At 39.6% G+C, this 21244-nt stretch overlaps 1 protein-coding gene across 1 annotated transcript in view; it reads right to left on the reverse strand.

Moving 5' to 3' along the window:
• LOC109038250 (uncharacterized) overlaps window positions 1–21244 on the reverse strand; it is a 250480-nt gene that overhangs the window by 47964 nt on the left and 181272 nt on the right. The window contains exon 4 of the mRNA XM_072299748.1: window positions 20175–20257. Within this exon, the coding sequence (XP_072155849.1) occupies window positions 20175–20210 (36 nt within the window). The 5' untranslated portion in view covers window positions 20211–20257. The remainder of the gene's footprint in view (window positions 1–20174; window positions 20258–21244) is intronic.

Genomic DNA, 21244 nt, shown 5'->3' on the forward strand with positions numbered 1-21244 from the left:
AGAAATTGACGGCGGACAGAGCGGAAAAAATCCACGGATTCCGCTCCTAAGGTGCCGTGCTCTAAAATGTGAGCGTCTTCTCGCCCTCGACTCGGTAGCAGCATTTTCCGCCGGCGTCCAGGACGCCGCGTCCAGACGCGCCTAAAGTTCCGTAGCTCTTGAAGGCTCCCTGAACGAGCACCAGCGTCTCCACAAGTAATATTTAAAATGCATTTCATTTTTGTCGAATGGTAACTGGATGGTTTCGACCGAAAACAGCGTAACTGCATTTCAAGTTGCCCCGAATTTTCACTTCACTTTCGCATTTTTTTTTTATCATGATGAGTTAGGCAAAATGACGCTTTGAAAGTTGAGCGCTTTTATTCAGTGGCGTGGCGTGAATTGCGATGTATCGATTGTTATGTCATTTAGACCTATGGTAAAAAATCGATTGTCAAGGTGTTCGCTGCGAACACCCTGTCTATCGATCTTTTTCCATAGGTTTAAATGGCATAACAATCGATATATCGCAAAGCACGCCACGCCTTGCTTTTATTTGGACCAAGTTCATCAGTAACGCACGCACCAAGTCGCGTTAAGTTGAACCGAGAAAAAGCGATTTCAAGGTTCATCCCTCCAATAGACCCTATGCTAAAGGGAGGAATTTAACAACTATTTTCACGTTCAAAATATTTTTCCTCGACTTCAATTTGTGACGGGTGATAAGTCGATTAGCTAAATTCAAAACTTCTTCAAACTATTTTTTCCCCATAACCCAAATGCAGCTTCGCATGATTTTGTTAAGACACTTATCAAAATTATCAAAAACGGCTCAGCAATTTTAGAACATTTTTGAAGAGTTGACAGAGTTCAGACCCATTGAACAATGATATCCATTGTACACAAACTCTAGAATCCAGGCCATGCATTTAAAAGTCAGTTCGCCTTCAGTTCATAGAATATGCAATACGGACATCCGTCAAGCACGAATAGTTGCATTAGGGATCTGCCAATACATATGTCGAAAGATCTTCCATAAATGTGAGTGATTCCATGGTACTTCATAGTTATTTCGTGCAAAAGAGGTAATATTTTCTTTTCTTTTCTTTTCTTTTCTTTTTTAAAAAAACACTTGTTTTTTTTAACTTTTAACACATAGATCAATCCAAACTCGGTCATCAAAAGTTTCCTCTGACGGTAGAAAATTGGCATTTGGTGAGTCAACACTAACAAATGAGTAAACGGAAGCAAATGAATGCCAAAAGCACGGGTCCTGGTTTTGATGAATCCCCCCGAAAACCGGACCGAACAGTAAATTGAAGCCTCTTCAAAGCGAAGGCCGAAAAACAACGCTTTTGTGCATCCTTTCTAAATCCAATTAATGGCTTTCAGTCCTATTCAACAGTTATGACATCTCAATTAAAGGGCTGGGCTTTACTCTTCATCCCCCTTCCGCCCCCTTTCACCCCCTCCTCCCCCTGCCTCTGATTTTACGTTAATGCGATAGTCTCGTTATTCAGATAATTGAATAAAATCGAAACGATTCGAACTCTTTCTTCGTTGCTTTGCAAAACCATTTCGAATTCACAGTGCCCCATTTTTCTCTCCAACGGGCGCAGATTCGACAAATCTGTGATCTCTGAATGCGCAGGTTATAAAATCGGTTTCGGTGGTTTAACCGTTTAAGTTCAATAAATCGATAAAAAATAATAAGATCTGTTCAAACGCCAAATTCTACGTTAACGGAGCTATCGCCTGTGGAAAAATACGGTGAGTGACTTCATCAAGCGCGATAAAGCTTGTCATAATTTCTTCCACCTCGGTTTCACGTAGTGCAACCAGTGCAAATAAGTGTCTCGCTAATTGATAATTTTACCTTGGTTCTCCCCGATCACTTTGATTTTTTAGACATCAACTATTGCAACTGATTTTTTTTAGACTGGTCTAAGTCAAAAAAATCAACGTGACCGGGAAAACCAAGGTAAATTATCAATTTTATGCAAATTTATTATTCACTTAACTATCAATTTCAATTACAATGCATCCCAGCAGGGCCGGATTAAGGGGGTGGCCACATGGGCCGCGGCCCATGGCGGCAAATTTAGGGGGCGGCAAACATTTGCAATTTTTTTAAATGTAGTTATAAAAAAATCGGATTCAGAAAAAAAATTATCCATGAGAAAAGGGGACGAAATCTCTCTTTCCTGAAAGTATAGTAATTTCTAATTTTGTCGTTTTTCGGTGATACAAGAAATAGCATCTTTAATTAGTAGAGTGAAGAGAGGAACTATACAAGCAATTTGGCCTGGAGCTCAACGCAGAGAGGAATGATGACGAGGACTTGAGATGAAAAAGAATGATGCAAAATGAATTATCAAAGAATGATCGCCGCGCCCTCGGCGCGGCGATTGGCATGTAACATATATTAGCGCCTACAAGACTGCATGAATACTTCACCCATTGCGCCAAACACAGTGCGGTCAGGAGCGGTTGGCGTGAAACATATAGCGCCTACAAGACTGCAAGAATACTTCACGGATTGCGCCAATCACAGTGCGATCAGCGAGGTGCAGCTGCGGAAGTTAAAATTATTAAAGCACATTTATGTTTGTTCTTTCATAATTTTTGGCTCATTTCTTATAAATGGAGGACCTTGTCCACATAGAGATAGGTTTACGGAACTTAACTCTCGCGCAAAGTTCCGTGAAATTTTGTTAGTAGTGTTGACAGAGCTTTCGCAAAAAATGTACCCAACACAAGTAGGTAAACGTGTCTTATCCACCCCTCCCCCTCCGGCACGTTCACTTGATGGTTTTTATTGATGTTTCAAAACGAATGAGAAGAGGGCGGCAAAATACAGGCGGCCCATGGGCGGCAAGTGGGTAAATCCGGCCCTGCATCCAAATAAAAACAGTTTCAACTTCAAATTAAGTCTCGCTAATTGTCTCGAAACACAAACCAACACAAATTCGCGTGGATTTTTATACAGTTCGGTGTGAATTGAGCGCAAGAAACAAGAATGAGACTGGGAAACCCCAGAGGCAACCAAATGTTAAGGTTATTTTGTGTTTTACTTCCGATATTAACCCAAAATTTTGGTTACTTTTATTTTACTGTGTAGATGGTTTTTTACTTGAGCGTCAAATAGTGGTTCCTTGTGGAAGAAAATAAAGTCCATTTGATTCCATCCCCAACCCCCTAATGTTTCGTTTCAAACCCTCTCTAATGCGTTCTATCATTCATGATTTTTACCCCACCGAGACGCGCAATTGTCTATTGACGGGACATTTAGAGACACATGATTTGGGAAGCCGCAATAATCCACGGTGGGCAGCCGCAGCTTCGGGTTAATTACTCTGGAGTGACAGTGTGGCGGTGGCGAACTGTTTAGCCGTGCCGAGGAAAAACGCCGTATGAACATCCGAGAATTGCCAAATTTCCATTCATAAAATATTCATTTTCGAGACAAATATTGAATATTTCTACCTGAAATCCTCTGATACTATAAATCACAGTAAGAAGAAAATTCTCTGGAAAATTGGACGGAAAATTTTTCACAAGTTTTCATGAAAATTTGTACTTTATCAAAAGAAATTAGGCAACGCAAGAAGGTTCATACGGCGTTCTTCCTTAGCACGGCGGCGTTGGCCATTTATTAATGAGCCTCTGCGGTAGCCGCTAATTAAATCAGTCCTCGCCAGAGTTACAAACGTATATTGATTGAATCGCTCATGTATAACCGTGATCCCCCGCCGTTTTGTATACACCTTGGCGTTGCCGAAATGAGGCTCCTGAAATGTACGTGTCTGTGTTGTGAGGGACCATGCACAAATTTTCTGAATGAAACAGAACCGTGTGCTAGAATTTCTGTGCTTCATACTTCATTTTGACTCTATTCATTCTTGCTTGGTTCTTTCTAGCTGGCATGAAAACTTGTAATTGAGCAGGTCCAGCCCGGTGTCTACAATGGAGATGTTGCATGTGTGAGGAATTTGCGATTGACTATTGACGCGTATGTAAAAGTTGGCGAGAAACACGATGGTACCACTGGTTTTCTCTGAAATCCACTCCCAAGCTCAAAAAAAGCTCTCAAGTTGAAGCCAAAATGGAGGGGATATCGCACGCTATCCTGAGAGTCCACGTCAACATCAAGTCTAACTCTCCATGCAAAGATAGGGAGCAAATACATTGGCAGGGCTGCCACTTTATTCGGAGGCTTTAAAATTGAAAGCACGGCATTCACACGGAGAAAAAACTTCGAGCTTGGGACCCAAAGTTTAGGTCATTTGGATCTCTGAAGTTTTCAGATTGAGCATCTGAACACTTTAGGTCTAGCTGTCGAGGTTCGGATCAAACATCTGAAACTTCAGTTCTTACATCTGAAGTACCTCAGTTTTCACATCCAAAAAACTTCGGTTCTCACATCCGAAAAACTTCGGTTCTCACATCTGAAGTACTTCAGATATAAGAACTGAAGTTTTAGATGTTTGATCTGAACCTAACAGCTGGACCTAAATGTTCAGCTGCTCAATCTGAAAACTTCAGAGATCCATATGGATCGCATTTTGCAAAAAGGAACCACAAGAATTCCAATGTTGCTAAGATTGTGCAACTTTTTAACCTTGCAACTATAGACTGATAATCTAATTAAACTTTATCTTTACCCCAAATAAACTATAAATTCAAGACGAAAATTACCTTTGGAAATTTAACTTTTTACATAATGTAAGCGATTATATTACAAAGGTTGTAAGTTGCACATTGCACAATCTTAACAACATTGGGATCTTCTTGGTTTCTTTTTGCAAAATGCAATCCATATGACCTAAACTTCGGGTCCCACGCACGAGGTTTTTTTCTCCGTGCAGGTATATTAGATTGAACTGCGAAAGAAACTCCCAGAAAATTAAGAAAAAACTATTGAATGATGTTCCATAAAATACGCATTGCATCAAATGCATTTTGGCAACTTCCGAATGTCCACCCAGGGGTTTTTCCTCAACACGCCCGTGTGTGTAACCCTGCTCGTATTACGAGTAACGAGCTCTAGGAGAGTAAACACTGGAGCCTGCTAATCAGGCTAATTACAATTGGGCAAAAACTGCGTCGCCGCGCCGGATAAGTAGCCGCAAAGCCGACGACCGCAGGCTTGAGAGCAGAATAAACGCCATGAATTGATTGGCGGTTGGCTTGTTCAGGCCTGAGTCCGATGTGTAAACGCCCCCCCCCCCCCCGCTTCTTCCGGGCTCTCTCTTCTTTTGATCTCCGCCCAACTTACTCATGAAAGTTAGTATGCGAAGTTTCCTAAGCCAGTTTGACCAAAGCGAGCTGTTTTATGTTACAGTTGTTTTATGGTGGGAGTATGACCACTATAAGATCAATTGCTGATTCACCCCTTCATTTTAAATTTATGGCCGTATTTATAATCCTACCTCAAACAGCTCCTCTTTTTCAGAGGCCTTAAATAATATAAACTGTGACTAAGGGTGGTTGAAAACGATTCTCAAGGAGGCTTCATGGAAAGGATAATTTTCAAGGGTAATAATGATTACACTGAAAAAAGTGGTATGCTATTTTAGCACCTAGGATGTCAAAAATGTGTCTGGTGATCCTAAGATGCTACCTTGATTGCCCACGCAGTTGAATTTGCATTTGTAGGATGTAAAGTTAACAGCGAGGGCAGTAAAGGCAGCATCTTGGGATCACCAGTATTCACCAGACACATTTTTGACATCCTAGGTAATAAAACAGCATACCATTTTTTTCAGTGTACCCTTTACAAAATATTCAAATACGAAGGGAAAATATTTGAAGGTTCTGAATATATTAAGGGGAGGCCATATCTAGTTTGTAAGAAAATATTTCGTGTTTTTTCCTCTCAGTTCAGTCATCCATAAAGTGTAAAAACATATGTTTCGTGCGGATGAATAAATAAGTAAAATAAAAAAGAATCGCACCCAACACATTTTTTCGTATGAATTGAAGTGGAAAAATTCCGTCACCTACTTTCAATTTGCAGGCCTCTTCTCTATGTAAAATTCGCCCACCCTCCAGGTGCATTCTATTGTCGATAGCATCGAATTTCCTTGCGGCGCTAAATACCGCGACGCACCGCACGCACCCTCAACCCCCGGTCAAGTAATACGAGGGGAAAGAGGGGAAGGGCGAAAGGCGAAAGGGTTGGCGAAGTTTTTAATCTAAAATCTACTCTGCATGCCGCGGCCGTACCTAAGACCGCGAGCGCGCGGATCAACTTGTCACGTGGCCGGCTCCACGCCGAGCCCCCTTCCACCCCTGGTTTGTCTCCGTTTTAAGGGTTGAAAGCGCGCATACGAGGGGGCCGGGCCTTTTGTCTCCGCTCCTGTGCGACCCGCGCCCCCGACAAAGTTACCAATTACATACTCCACGCCTTACTCCGCTGTTGACAAATATCTCTCGTTTTTCTTGCTTGTCGATACTTTCAACGGAGGCTCGAATTTAATTCCAAGGATAGGGCTATATTACTGGTTCTCCTAATTTCGGGTTTTCCATTATCTTTTTTAAGATCCATTCACTTTGTTGTATCAGCATTTTTTTTTATACAACTCTACGATTTGTATTGTGTAAATGTATGTGGTCTTAATTTATTAGTAGAGCATTCTGAATAAATAGAGCCAAACCGGCACTACCTAGTACCCGCTCGTTACGTGGCAAATCAGCGAAACAACACAGGAAATGTGTCATTCAATAATTAATTGTTTTAGTTTCACCGAGCCCTTCCAAATTGCTTCCAAATTTTTACTATGCAGTTTTGTTAACAAACTGTTGAACAATTGTTAGGAAACGTTTCTACGGAGCTGGGTGTTTCCTTGGAAATTTTAAAAAAACAACCTAGTGCGACACACGCTCACACACAAAAAAACAAGAAAAATAAAACTTGCATATCATTGAATAAATTTATTTTGCTCTCTCTCTGCTTACTAAACATTATTCATTATTACATCAGAAAATTTCATGCATTATGGCAGTCCATGTGGCACGTAATTTCTTTCTCCCTGGAAAGAATCTTAGTAAGTAGGTTCTTGCGTCCACACATATGGAATGGAGTAAGTCTGCAATCACTTTGCTTTGAAATCTACGCTCCAAATTTATTTTTATGGAGAAGATCAAACCGCCATCATTCGCTAAAGTTTTCTTCGCAAACAGAGGAGACATCTCGGCAGTTTTTAAGAATTGCCGTTGAGCAGTTTCGCATTTTAAAAATAAAGTATGATAGGAAAGCCTTCAACGTCGCAAACCGAAGAACGTGGTTTACCGTGAATATGCCCTCACCGAGGCACACCACCGCATAAAGGTATAGAAATAGGCTCGAGTGCTCAAATTCGCAAATGATGATGAAACTAAAGAAGGCAATATTGGAGCTCAAAAAGCTCCGTATTCCTCGTTAAACTTTAGTTACACTTCTATGTGCGAAATTCGATCGTTATTATGCGCGGGATGTGGCTTGCGGTGGCCATTGAATTTTCGCCGCTAGTAACCACGCACTGGTGTTCACTAACAAGTCGGTTGGAATACCACCGGTGCGGCGGGTTGATTCCTCGAACCTATCGCATTAATGTCTAATGAGGCTAACTAAAACTTCACCAACGCAAACGTGATGCACTCGTGGCCTTTCGGGATAGCAAATTTTGCCCGGTGGGGTCAAAAAATCTCTGGACGATTCATGCGGAAATCGAGATACGACCTTACGCCATGAGAGCAACGATTTCAGGCTGAACCTTCTTGCTCTAAAACTTCAGACTGCCTCTCCTAGAAACCACATTCTCTGAATGACGGTGTTATAAATTGAAAAGATGGTTACATCGGTAGCTTTTTTTCGCCCGTTTGTTAATTAAGGTGATCCCAAGCGATTTCCTGACAAAATCCGTCACTATACTGCCATGGTAAGGAAGAACGCCGTATGAACATTCGTGAGATGCCAAATTTCCTTCGATAAAATGTTCATTTTTAAGGAAAGTTATGAATATCTTCCCTTGCAATTTTCAGGACTTTTCGCTGATATTTCCAACAAAATTATCTGAAAAATTGGAAGAAAAATATTCATGAGTTTACCAGGAAATTCGTGCTTTGTCAAAGGGAATTTCGGCAACGTCTGAAGGTTCATACGCCGTTTTTCCTTCGCGCTGCTTCACGGTTTGTGTTTTTGAGAAGCAACGATTTTCGTAATGTACAAGTCAACGCTAGAAACTAATCCGTAACGTGTGGCAGCATTAATACTGAGTACAATGACCTCTTTGTGAAGATCCATTGAAAATTCACATCGAAAAATGTCACAGAAGACGTCGCTCATTGACTCAATGCGTAAGAGAGAGATAGCGTTAAGTAACTAACTGCTTGCTGGTACACTTTATGCATGGATTTGTTCCTTACGTTACCTTGTCAATTTCGATAGTGTTTTACTGCTTCTCAAAGACACAAACCGTGTAGAAATGCAACGTAGAAGCGGACCCGGTCCCCGGATCATTAGGACGTATTTCTGCCAAAAGGAGCTATGTGCATAGACATGATCCCTGAGACCCATAAGGATATGTGCATAACAAGGCTCATGTCATAATGCACATAGTTTCATTTGACAGAAATGCGTCCATTTTAGAATCACCTTAAGAATCTCCCCCCCCCCTTTAAATAAAAAGCAGGAATACCAACATCTGAATCATTTTGCATTTTTCGGCACTACGGCTGCTCACCTTGTTGGGAGCCATAACAGCATTCAATCTTTCAGATTTTTCTCACAATATGATCGTGTAGCTGCTTTTAACGCTCTGAATATACTTACATAAAAAAAAAAAATTAGTGTCACAATGTTCCCACAGCTACTCTACGCCCAATTTCCATCGCGCCTCTCGAAATCCGATTCATTTTGCTTTTTCAACATACGCGAACGCGTAACGGTTAGTTTTACCCACGAAACCCAACCTGCTCTGCGACTGTCATTTTTTTGTGATGGTTGTTGAAATCCTACTCTCCGCAGAGTGAGCGACGTATTTCGATGACACATTTCGAATGGAAAGTGCTAATTGATACCATTGCGCACTTACCTACTCTCGACAGTTTTTTCGGTGGTAGTGGACGTACATTTCGACGTGACAAATGGACGAAAATAGGTTTTTTAAAAATGGAATAACGACAGAGAGCGGACAAGCTTTCAATTCTAAAAAAACGTAGTCAAACCTCAAAAGCATTCCATTATTTGGTTTGACTGCGATTTAGAGGAATAATTACTTTCCTAATTTTAATCCTTGCGGCGAGTATCGGTGAAAGTGTTTTTTTTCCTCTTCGGTCCTAATGAAACACAATAAACTTTCGCTCATTTTCGATAAAATTCAGTTCATATGCAAACAAGTACGAACAAATACACACACATCATTAAAATTACTCTCTCTAGAAAATTTGAAGAGTCCTTCAACCCTTTCACGTCCTCAAGGCTGTTCTCTTCGTTTTCTTTCCTCTCTTTTTTTATTCTTATTCCTTTTTCTTCTTGCTTCTCCTCTTCTTCTTCTCTCTATCCCCCATCAGATGCGTTCCTGTCTGACATAAATAGCGACGATAAAACTTCCAAACCACGAATCTCAATTTGCGACGTTGCGGACTTTCTGTCGTACTTCATCTTTTAAATGGAGAACGACTTAACGTCGCCTCTTTAGAACTTCCATGATTTTTTGCCCGGTGCGAAGCAAATTCTGAAAAAACTCCCAGGAATTTCTAAGTAAAATGAAGACGCTCATATGCACATGGAGAAAAAAACTTCGTGTGTGGGACCCGAAGTTTAGGTCATACGGATCTCTGAAGTTTTCGGATTGGGCATCTGAACACTTTAGGTCCAGCTGCTAAGGTTTGGATCATACATCTGAAACTTCAGTTCTTATACATCTGAAGTACTTCGGTTTTCACATCCAAAAAACTTCGGCTCTCACATCTGAGTACTTCAGATGTAAGAACTGAAGTTTCAGATGTGTGATCCGAACCTCGACAGATAGACCTTAAGTGTTCAGATGCTCAATCCGAAAACTTCAGAGATCCATATGACCTAAACTTCGGGTCCCACGCTCGAGGTTTTTTCTCCGTGCAGTTTGCGAAAAACCGTAAAGTTGTGAATAATAATGGTAGACCCAAAAACGATTCTAATCAATACCCCTCATATATCATTAAAATTATTTCTCATCGGTGAGGTTTACGATCAACGACGACGCTACGCGACGTCAACACGTCTCGTCAGGCGGTTTTACGCCTTTCCGCAGCCCCCACCCCCGTCCATCCCCATCCCCCTCGGCTCGAAAGGGATGGAGAGGGGGGAGGGCGAAGACAGAGATCAACGTTGATGGGCCTGGGCCTGCATCTGGCAGATATTCGCCGCTTTTTATCGATTGTTTCACATCCCGACATCCTCACTCACATCCTAGGGCGCCCTCCCCCTTCATCAGCCGCTCCGGCTCCGTCGTTTAATTCGCGACATCTCATATCCGCGATCTCCACCAACTAATTTGCTCGCACGCGGCACCTCCCGATCCGCAACGCTGCCAAACATCCCCGAAAATTCGTAAATTTACAGCGTTTTCCTAACTTGAAAGTGCGAGGGAGCAGAATTCGTCGCCCCTCTGACGTAAGGACGTATCTCGATTTCCGGATGAGCCCCAGAGCGCATGGGCGTTTATGCAAAACAGGGCTCAAGTGGAAATTGAGATACTCCCTTACGCCAAAGAGACGACGAGTTGACGAGGTTACGTCCCTAGTGGAAAGGGAAAAGAATCCCTAGATTTCGCTAAAAATCCCTAAATCCCCAGATTTGTTGAAATATCCCCAAATAATCCCTAAATTTTGCAAAAAACCGCCATTTTTAACGTAGAATCATGACGTCATTCGATGTATCGATTTGCAATATTTAAATCTGATTGGCTCGTTTGAATTTTGCCGCTCTCTGAAAGCAGTGCCAAACAGTGCTAAAACAGACCAATAAAAAGAAATAAAATTGGTTCAGTTTTTATTTTTGTTTTTTTTTACTGCTGAATGTCAAGTATATCGAATGACGCAATCATTTCTGTTCCGACTTATTTACGGGGAAAATAGTGTTGCCAATAAGGCTTAGAAAATATAGATGAAAAATTATTTTAGCTAAAAGTGAGGTTAAAAAGTCGTATTTGCTTAAGTTTACCTTATCAAAAACAATCCCTAGACTGTCTGAAGAATCCCTTGATCCCTAGAAATTTTGAAAGAGCCCTAAATCTGGGGATAAATCCCTAGAAATCGGATCACTGGCTCACTTGACGTGCACGGTAATGGAGGTTACGCACGTTGCTGATTCGCCTTCAATTTCCGAGGTAGGCTAAAACGCATGCACGGGGTCAGGGAATCAGTGAAGAGCCTTTGCTAGCAGATAAGGAACATTCATAATTGGATATCTTTCATTTTGATGCGTTGAGTTTTTTCCTCGTTCATTAGAAAACGACCGATTGTACAAGAATTTAAATTTCATGCTTATGACACAAATGTCCAGTTATATTACGTTTCATTCGAGAAAAAGTGGAACACTACTGTTTTATTCATTTTATTTTTCTTGATGTATTTTCGCTCCTGTTTAACAGCACATACGCTGAGGAAGGTTACAGAATTCTACCTAATCCTCAGGTTAAGGACTCGGAAAATCGAATCGAACCGCGCGGATCGTCAGAAAGTTTATCAATCAAGTTAAACTTCGATGCCGAGGGAAATTAGCTATTCAGGAACCTTCATAAACATGAATAATTTTACCTGACGTGCATTATCGATCTTATACGTTTGCACAATTATTATAGTCTACCGGAAAAAGCTCATTAAAGATGGAAACCTCAAAATTTCAATATGCAACTTCATTTATCCCTGATTGAAATTAGTTCAGAGGTAGAGTATTTAATGAAATTGATCCACGTGTGCAATCAACGTAAAATGTAGGTAATCTTTGAGAGAAGGAAATCCCTCCTTACGAACCCTTCACAGTCAATTTCGATTAATCTTGTTCAAATTACTAATTTGAAGTTTAGTGACACGTGAGAACTCTTGATTGGAATTGTCTTGACTTTATAAGTGTGTTGCATATGCGGCTTTTGCAAAATTTTAGGATCTTATATGCATGAATGGTGAATTGGCAACTTTTTCTTTTCTGATCACCCCGGAAAAATTCACACTTCTTTTGGGCGATTTTCACAACGACCAGAGAAGGAAAATGTACCAATTCCTTGGTAATCATGTATTCCGGCAAACTTGAGAAAAAATTCAATTTCAATTTTGCTAAGAATACTTCATGATCATGCAGGAAGCGAAAAATTTGAGACTTGTTTCGTTTCCTTCATTTAATGCATTATTTCATCTTTTTATGCATGCCTTTGTGAATGAAATCTTCAGGTTACACAAGAAATAAGTTTAAAACATCAATCATAATAGCTTAACTCACCGCGCTTCGCTCGATGAAATCTAATCAAACTTTTGTTCTCGAGCAATCATGGCATTTGAGAGTGATACCACTATTCGACCACGTGGGAGCTCGTATTGCCTACACTGAAAACTGAAGGCAAACCGACTGTGAGCTAAAGTCACTGCTACTCTCGCTTTTTCCCACGTACAGTCGATCGGTCGAAAATCACCTCGCGTTTGCAAATGCCTCTTTTTTAAGGTAGGATAGACAAGAGAGTATGATAGGGAAGAAACTTTAGCGTTGGTCGAGTTTCTTAACCGAGGTGGGCTGTTTAAAGAATTTTACGCCCTATTTCTGAGTATTATTGAACAAATGGCAACATTGGACAGGCACCGGCGGTGCGGCGCCAGAGGGAACTTTGGTCTAGATTCCTGTGATGATAGCTTTGGCCCTGTTCTTGCGTTCATGAATATGGCCGGGTGGATTGTGCAGGGTCGTATTTTAAAAATAGAGAATAAAACTTGACGGATCACAAAGGGAATAAATAAACAAGCAAACAAAGTGAATGAAGCTTCCTATTTTTGCTAAAAGCTTAGGCACGTATTAGTTCTGATTAAAACATTTGGAACACTGAATCAAGCCTCTCAGACTGTCTGAAAGTGTACCATGAGTAGAACAGCAGACTGCGAGCAGAGTTTTATGAAAGCCAAATTACCAAATTTTTCAATTTTTGACACTGATATAGCTATACTGGGAATTTCATCATTGAACTTACAATTCGTAGAAGGAAAAATGTATTTGAATCGAAAATTCTGTGCGGCACGTCAAAATGCGTCACTGTTTTATAGTTCAAATGATCCAAACACTTTATTCGGTGTTTTATGAACAAAACCAAATGATATTCGTTCATAATCTTGCAAACTTAATGAAAAATTTTATAGTGGCAATAACCTATGAATCATTTTTGACAAGTAGAAGGGACGTAAGCGACATTTTAAGGGGGCGGGGGTGGTTAGTATAGCAGTTTTGAGGAGACCAAAGTCGTATATTTTCTCTTGTAAAAAATTAAAGTTGAGAACACATTTTGAGGGTCAAAATGGTGGTTAAAACTTGTCCCTAAAACTACATCTCAATGAAAAGTAGTCTTTGAGACCGTTTTTCTGGGTTTCGAAGCAATTCCACTTGGTTCTTTTCTACTGAACGCAGAGTCAAATTTCTCTTTGAGTAGAACGCAAAAAAGGTCTAAATAAATTGTCATTGCTTTATTTTAGAGAAAATTTTGCATCTTACATAGAAAATATCCCAGGTTCCTTCACTGAAAAAAAAAAGTTCAGTCACATGAACCGAACGTTCGGTGTTTCATATCATCCCAATTATTCAGTTTGACAAACTGAACTTTCGGTTCGAGTAACCAAACTTTGTTCGTCCGTTCACGTTACCGTTGAAGTTCGATTTGTCGAACCAGAAATGGACTTCATTTTGCAATTTGGAATTATAAATTCTAGCCCGGTTTAAAAATAACGTATGTACCATTAGCCTCCCTATGCACATAAGTGTTTTTCCAGAGGAGCCAGAATTTATAGGTCTAAATTACAAAATGCAGTCCAAATATGACTTGACAAACCGCATTAGTTGGGATGACATGGAACACCGAACTTAGGTTCATTCGACCAAACTTTTTTTGGTTTAGGGTATTGATTTTGTTAATTAACTTTCCGGTCCGAATCCTGCGCCAACGCAAGTACAAGAAACAGCTGATAGACTCCTTTACCTGTCATTTTTCAAAGAAGAAAAGCAATCGTCTAAGCTCTATTTGAGAGTAAATTTTGCACCTTACATTGAGAATACCCCAGGTTTCTCAGGGTATTGATTTTGTAAATTAAGTTTCCGGTCTGGATACCGCCAACGCAAGGACCGACAGATAGACTCCTTTTCAACTCCGCTCCGAGTCCACACCGACTTCCAACGATTAACGAGACGAAGACGAAGAATGCGGGCTATCTAGATGAGCCGTGGATTTTGAGCTTTGAAGTTGGCGGGCTCAGAAAGCTCAGACGTTGCGCGAGGGCGGGAGTGGGTAGGATAAAGACAACAGGTGGCAAAGGCAAGCTTACGAAAGTTTAAGCCTCTCGATTGATTCGTCGGACTCGACTTAAACTTGAGAATGACAAGGGTTGATCTATAAGTCGGATTAAACGTCCGAGGCGCTTATCAAGTTTCGCTTCATGAGCGGTGATTGACCCTATTATCGCTAATTGGTCGAACTGCGTCCGGTAGCCTCCGGAAATTGCGTTTACGGAGAACCGGTCTCGGAAGTTTTCTGAAAATTGGATACGTGCTCAGCCGGGGGGATCCAATTATTGTTGAGCTTCGCAGTCGAATTAAAACCGAAAAACTTTTAATGATAATTGGACGGTATGAACGCCGAGTCATCTCATGAACTTCACTTGAAAATTGAGTCTCTCTGCGAGTTTTAATGCAAAAAATCACGGTAAGGATGGGAATCTCGGGAGTTTTTGGGTGAATTTCTGGGGAACTAACTTTTTACACGTTAAAAAGAGATCAAAATGATTTTAGGGCAATGTCAGCAGTATGAAAAGGTCAAATGGAAATATTTTCCTAGAAATTTGTGATCCCGAGAGCTTTTACAGAACAGGTCGGACCCATTGAAATTTTTAAAAACGTATTTTACGCGACATACTCACCTCTCGCGACAAAAAATAGGAAAACCCCGATTTAAATCAACGTGGATCAAATTGGTTACTTAGGTCGAGCTCACCTTTTGACAGACTCATCTCTCGCAACAAAAAATAGAAAACCCCGATTTAAATCAACGTGGATCAAATTGGTTACTTAGGTCGAGCTCACCTTTTGACTGTTAACTAGACTTTAGCTGCACAAAGTTTCATTTTTTTCAGATGCATAGTCTTGTTTTTTTTAAAGGAAAAAAAGTAACGTACATTGAGATTTTTTTAAGAACCATGCCCGTTAAAATTAGTTTCGTGATCATTTTCGTTCTGGCAGACTCTCGTTCTTTGACAAGTGGAGAGTTTGATTTTCCAAGGGCAGACGCCAAATTCTCAATAACGAGATGAACTTGAAACTTTTTGAGATGTCCATGGTGTTTTCCATGAAATTCTGACGAAGTTTTATCCTCTCACTTGATTTTGGGCTGAGTCTCAATAGATTCAAACATGGACATGTATACCTGGAATCGCTCTAACTACATCATAAGCTGCAGAATTTTCTCTGATGTTTCATTTTTATAAATATAAAACCAAGCAACATTGAAACTTTTGTTGAATATGGTATTCTTCATCATGTAAGGCTAATTCGTCGAAAAAAAGACGTTAGGTACCTAGTTAAGTTCTAAATTTATTAAAAATAAAAGATAGGAGAAAATCTGGCAAAAGGACATGCAGTTAGGCCTATTCAGGGTAAACTCGCCCTTTTGCAATAAGGCACCACAATTACTGGCTCTGTTTGGAAACAACGTAGGTGCCATCCGTAGTCCTAAGCACACAAGTGTTTTTACAGATGAGCCGGAAAATGTAGGTCCTAATTGCTAAAAGGTCCTACTTGCTAAATGTAGGTCCTATTGCTAAATGTAGATCAATGAGTTGAGTTTGGAAATGTGCAAGATGTCGGCAGTGTTTTCTGTGAAATTCTAATTGAATCCCTATTAACTGTTATGTTTTACTAGAGTTCATTGCTCAGTCTGTAGATACATTTTAACACCGCGCACTGATTTTAGGTGTGCGGTTTCATTAAAGTTCGAAGGTCTTCCTTGAAATGAGAAATAAACGCTGACGTGGTATTTTCCTTAATGCACGAATAACGTCATTATTTCCATATTACGCTACAGTGCAGACTTTGATGTACTGAAGTTGAGGATTGATTTTAATTTATTTCATTTAGAGCAATCGTTCCCTGTCCGTAGCAGACATTTTATTTATGTGAAGGAGAACCATTTCACTTATTTCTCCTACCTCTAACCTATGCAACAACGGACAATACTCAGATGCGCTCTTTTGCAATAGTTAAATCCCTAGATATAATAAATATTCCGACGAATTGGGACTAAGCATATTTTTTATCGTATTTTAGTTTAGTAATCACCTCTTACTGTACATAATCCTGAGAAAAACACGAGACAAAAGATCAGCCTAAAACACGTGAAAAACAAGGGGTGGGGTGGGGGGGGGAGGATTGCGGAAAGAAAGTCCGCTAATTTTCTATTTCCATTTCTATTTTAGTACCCGCGACTTTTTCCTGTGTTCTTTGTTTGTATTTTTAATCGTCTAGAATAATTTGAAAATAATTCGAACAATTTTTTTTTTTGAAAAAAGAATATTATCAAAACTGCAAATTAGTGATCGCACAATATTTTTAAATTGTCTTTTGAATATTTTTTCTTCAAGCTCGGTTTATTACCTTGATCTGGCACCTCGTTTACTCATTTCTTCTTCAGGAGCCGTCCCTAAATTACGTGTCGCACTTTTTCGGCATTCTGCCCCCCCCCCTTCCCCTACCTTTTAACGCTTATAACGCTCTTGGGACGTAGGTCCCTGTCATTTAAGACGTAAAAACAAAATGGCGTAATGTTCTCCTCGATTCCCCTCCCCTCCTAAAGAGATACGTAATTTTAGGGATGGTTTCTCATTGAGTCACGAGACATTATGTTATTAAAATAAAAATATGTATCCACAGCAATAAAACTGATGTATGCCAAATCGAAAAGAAATTATGCAATTTGTTCATAAGAATATGACTTTTTAACATCTATCAACAAATTTGCGGATTTGCGTGTGTAAGCCGAAGAAAAATCAGTGAAATTTTCAGTCAGAAACGTCTATCAACTTTCCGGTAGAGGTGTATTTTGCGAAAGGAAATTCCACTACGTTAGAATTGAGTTACGTTCTTTTGTCTAAAAAATGGAGAAATTTGAGTTGCGACACAACGTACACACGACTATCACACACTAAAATGCTGATAACAAAAAATCACAAAAACGGTTCGAAAACAATTAAATTAACAATTCAAAATTTTTTTTAAAAACACTAGAAAACGCGTAAACAAGGGTGGAATAATAAAACCTGTTTTTGCTTTTTTTTTAGCCTTGGTTACCCGTTTTCTTGTGTTTTTTAAATTTTTAGTTAACTTAACTTAACTAATTTTTTAATTATATTAACAATTCAAAAAAATTTAAAAAACACTAGAAAACGGGTAAACAAGGGTGGAATAATAAAACCTGATTTTGCTTCTTTTTTTTTAGCCTCGGTTACCCGTTTTCTTGTGTTTTTTAGGTAATATACATAGCAATCCGACAACGCGGCGGAGATCAGGGTCCCTGACTCGGAGCACAATAGGGATTTTGATTCACGCGAGCCGACCCTAAAAAGCGTATCACATGCCGACAGCTGCTTCCTAGTTTACGAAACGCATTAACTCTTACCTGCAAGGCAGGAGGGGATCAAACCCGAATCAATTTTGGCCCCCATAAAAGCCCGATCGCGACCTAACCTGCAAAGGCCCAGACGGAATCCGATCCCGTCTTAGCTCTTCCTCAGTGCACACCGACCAAAACCCAACACAAGTGCATTTTCTGAAGCACCCTCCGCTCCACAACAACGCCTACATTTTAGGGCTCATCTTAAAATTGACTTGATTCATTTCTGCATCGACGGATTTGTAAGACGCGGGTGTCTTTGTACGATATTTTTATTCACTCTTTAAATTGTTTGATGGCTTAACGGTGGCCACTTTTCACTCTAGCGACTGCGTCTTCGATATAATTCTGTGCGGTACCATCTTTGGGCTTTGAATGTGTCAATTTTATCAGGATGTCATATTTTAGTGGATCCGCATCATAGGATAGTCACACAGCAGGCGGAAAAAGAAAGAAGGAAACAAATCATCTTAGAAACTCCACTTTTTGGGGTTACGTTAGATTATTTTAGGAATACTTCCACCGTTTCATAAAAAAAATCGCCGTATTAACATTCGAATGTAGTCACTGTCCTCCTTGTTAAAATATGTATTTCTGAGGAAAGTTATGCATATGTCTCCACGACACCTCCAGGTAATTTAGATTATGTTGCGTACACTGGAAAAAAAACACATTGGATCTAGAGTCCAGACTTTTAAAAACATCGACAAGAAAAAGTACTCTTGATTCAATCAGAATCTAGCTTAAATCAAGAACCAAGCCTCTTACTTTAAGCGGATTTCGTTTTGCTTCAATCAAAAATCCGATTGAATCAAGAGTATTTTTTCTTGTCAGTGTTTTTAAGAGTCTGGATTCTAGATCCAATGTGTTTTTTTTTTCCGGTGTACAAAATTCTCTGAAAAATCAGAAGGATAATATGGGTAGGTTTTCCAGAAAATTTGTCTTGCAACTGTGGAAATATGGCAACGTTCAGACACTGATACGACGTTTTTTCTTAACACGACAGAATAATGGGAACGACTAAGACTTCAAAAACTTGAACCGAGGGCACTGTGGGCGTGGGAGGGTTTCAGTGCGAAGACGTTTTACCGAAATCCATCGGTAAACTGCCGTTTTATGGAAAAACGTAATATGAAAATTTGGAGGTTGCCAAATTTTTCCTGGGAAAGTCATTTTTGCTACAAAAAGGTTGTGAGTATTTTTCAGTACTGAAGTGTGATCGAGGCACTTATTTCAAACATGCCGATGGCCGGAAAGCAAAACTCGTATATCCATTTGCGACGTTGCAGATGTCCTGTCATCCTTTATTTTTCCATCGGAAAACAAGTTAACTCTATTTCTTGAATTTTTCCCGGAGTTTTCCTCTGTCAGCAGAGATTTCAAGCTATATAGTTGACTATTTCCTTTGCAAAAAATTGAATTATGAGCAAAACTGAAATTTCGATAAAATCAAATATAAAATGAAACTAAAAATATGAGTTTGAAAAACCGCAATGGAGTAACGTAGTGTCGTGTTTTTGTCATCAATGTGGATCGAGAAAATATAGGTAAAATTAAGGGGCTCAGAAAACTAGGCGCACATAAGTGCAGTTTTTGGGGAAATTGAGATAATAATGATTTCAAGTGAAACTAGTCTCAATGCATATTCTGTGAAAAGTTTGCTCCCTAATTCCAATTATTAAGCATCAAAAAGTCAGTTTGACTCTCTTTCCGCCATGAGGATCCATGCAATTTTGAAACTTCTCACACGTATCTCTCGAAAGAGCAAAAATTGCCCTTATGCGCCTTGTCCTCCAAGCCCCTCAATTCTACTAAGTTACTCCCTTTCCCGTATTATTTTGCACTCTTTGACAACACGCGTGGTCTTCTCCTGTTAGACAACTTGACAGACTTGTTATTTTCCTTTATGATTTCACTTCTTTCCTTTTCATTGTTATATTTTTTCCCCCTTCGTTCTCCTCCGCGATGTGTGAGGGATGAACTACGGATACATTCATTTGGGACTTTCTGACATATGCATACACGGGCAGCATGAAAATTTCGCGGGGGTGCCGATTCTCAGGTGCAATATTAGCTTATTGTGTCCGCTAAAAATATGATTCTCCAACCACCCTTGCATTCATAATAGCTTGATTTCCTCTGATATTATCTTCATGATATCCTCTATGCGATCTGTGTCCTCACATCAACCATGGAATCTTGAGCTCCAGACTGCATAAATGCATGTAACGTAGGTCAACTTAAGTAGCGGGGAATAAATAAACGGAAATTTCATTGAAATATCCATATTTTGTTAAATAATTTCAGTAGAAAGATAATTACCGGAAAAATGTGTCGCAAAGCGTGTCCTCCATCCATGTTTGTTTTTGACGGGGATTATGTTAGTCTAAGCCACATTAGTGCATCTGAAACAAATAAATATTTTTTATTGGCATACGTATTCCTAAAAGACATGCTTGAGAACTCGCATCTTTTTCAGGTTGTGATAAGAAAATATTTCCGCTCTGTTAAATTATAAGCGTTATTTAGCGTATTTATCATTTTAAGTATGGAACAGTTACAGTTCGTCCAGTCAGTCCTTTTTATTGTATTTAATACATATTATGAATAAAAAATTCTTGGTATTTGTTGGTAATACGCTAAATAAAGTTTCATAATTTAGCACGTGCGCTAAGTAACAAAAAAAATATGATAAATCAAATTATAAAATGTCTGTTAATGCGCAAAATGAATATGACAAATGGACGCACCGTAAAATAATCAAATAATGCGGAAAATGTTGCAATTCAGTAGAATTTGCTTAAAACTCCAGGTTAGAAATTTCAATATCTCATAGAAAGACAAATGAAGCAAGTAATTTGGAATGACAAGTTCTGCACCGTTACCTAACAAAAAAGTTACGACCGTTTAAACTCTCGTTCATCGGGGCAAAATATGAGTATAAACTTTACGAGAACGATTCATCCAAGAAACAGTGCAAGTTTTGGCGGAATCAAATACTACGGGCGAGCGATATTGACAGATTTGACAACTCTAAAGGAGCGTCATACCGATTTCCAAAGCAAAATCCCTCGAAAAGGAAGACTGAAGGGTATGGCAAACATCATACCAAGCTCCCGTATTCTAAGTATTTCATCTCTCTGGAATGCGTCTTTACGAGTCCAGGAAATGCGTGTTGATTTTCAGTAAAGATTCTCTGCATCCAAATGAATTACAGTCGATGGATGTGATTTCTGAAGAACGAAAATTTTGCGGTTTTCATTAGACTTTTGCTGAAAGATTTATTGGGGAAACAGTTTTATTAAAGAGAACTATGTTACGTATACGTCCCGGTTATAAAATGGGTGTCTTCCGCCTTCAGAATCATGGTGTAAAATCATGCTTTGCCGAGG

This window comes from Bemisia tabaci, chromosome 4 (genome assembly GCF_918797505.1).
Source record: "Bemisia tabaci chromosome 4, PGI_BMITA_v3".
Taxonomy (NCBI): Eukaryota; Metazoa; Arthropoda; class Insecta; order Hemiptera; family Aleyrodidae; genus Bemisia; species Bemisia tabaci.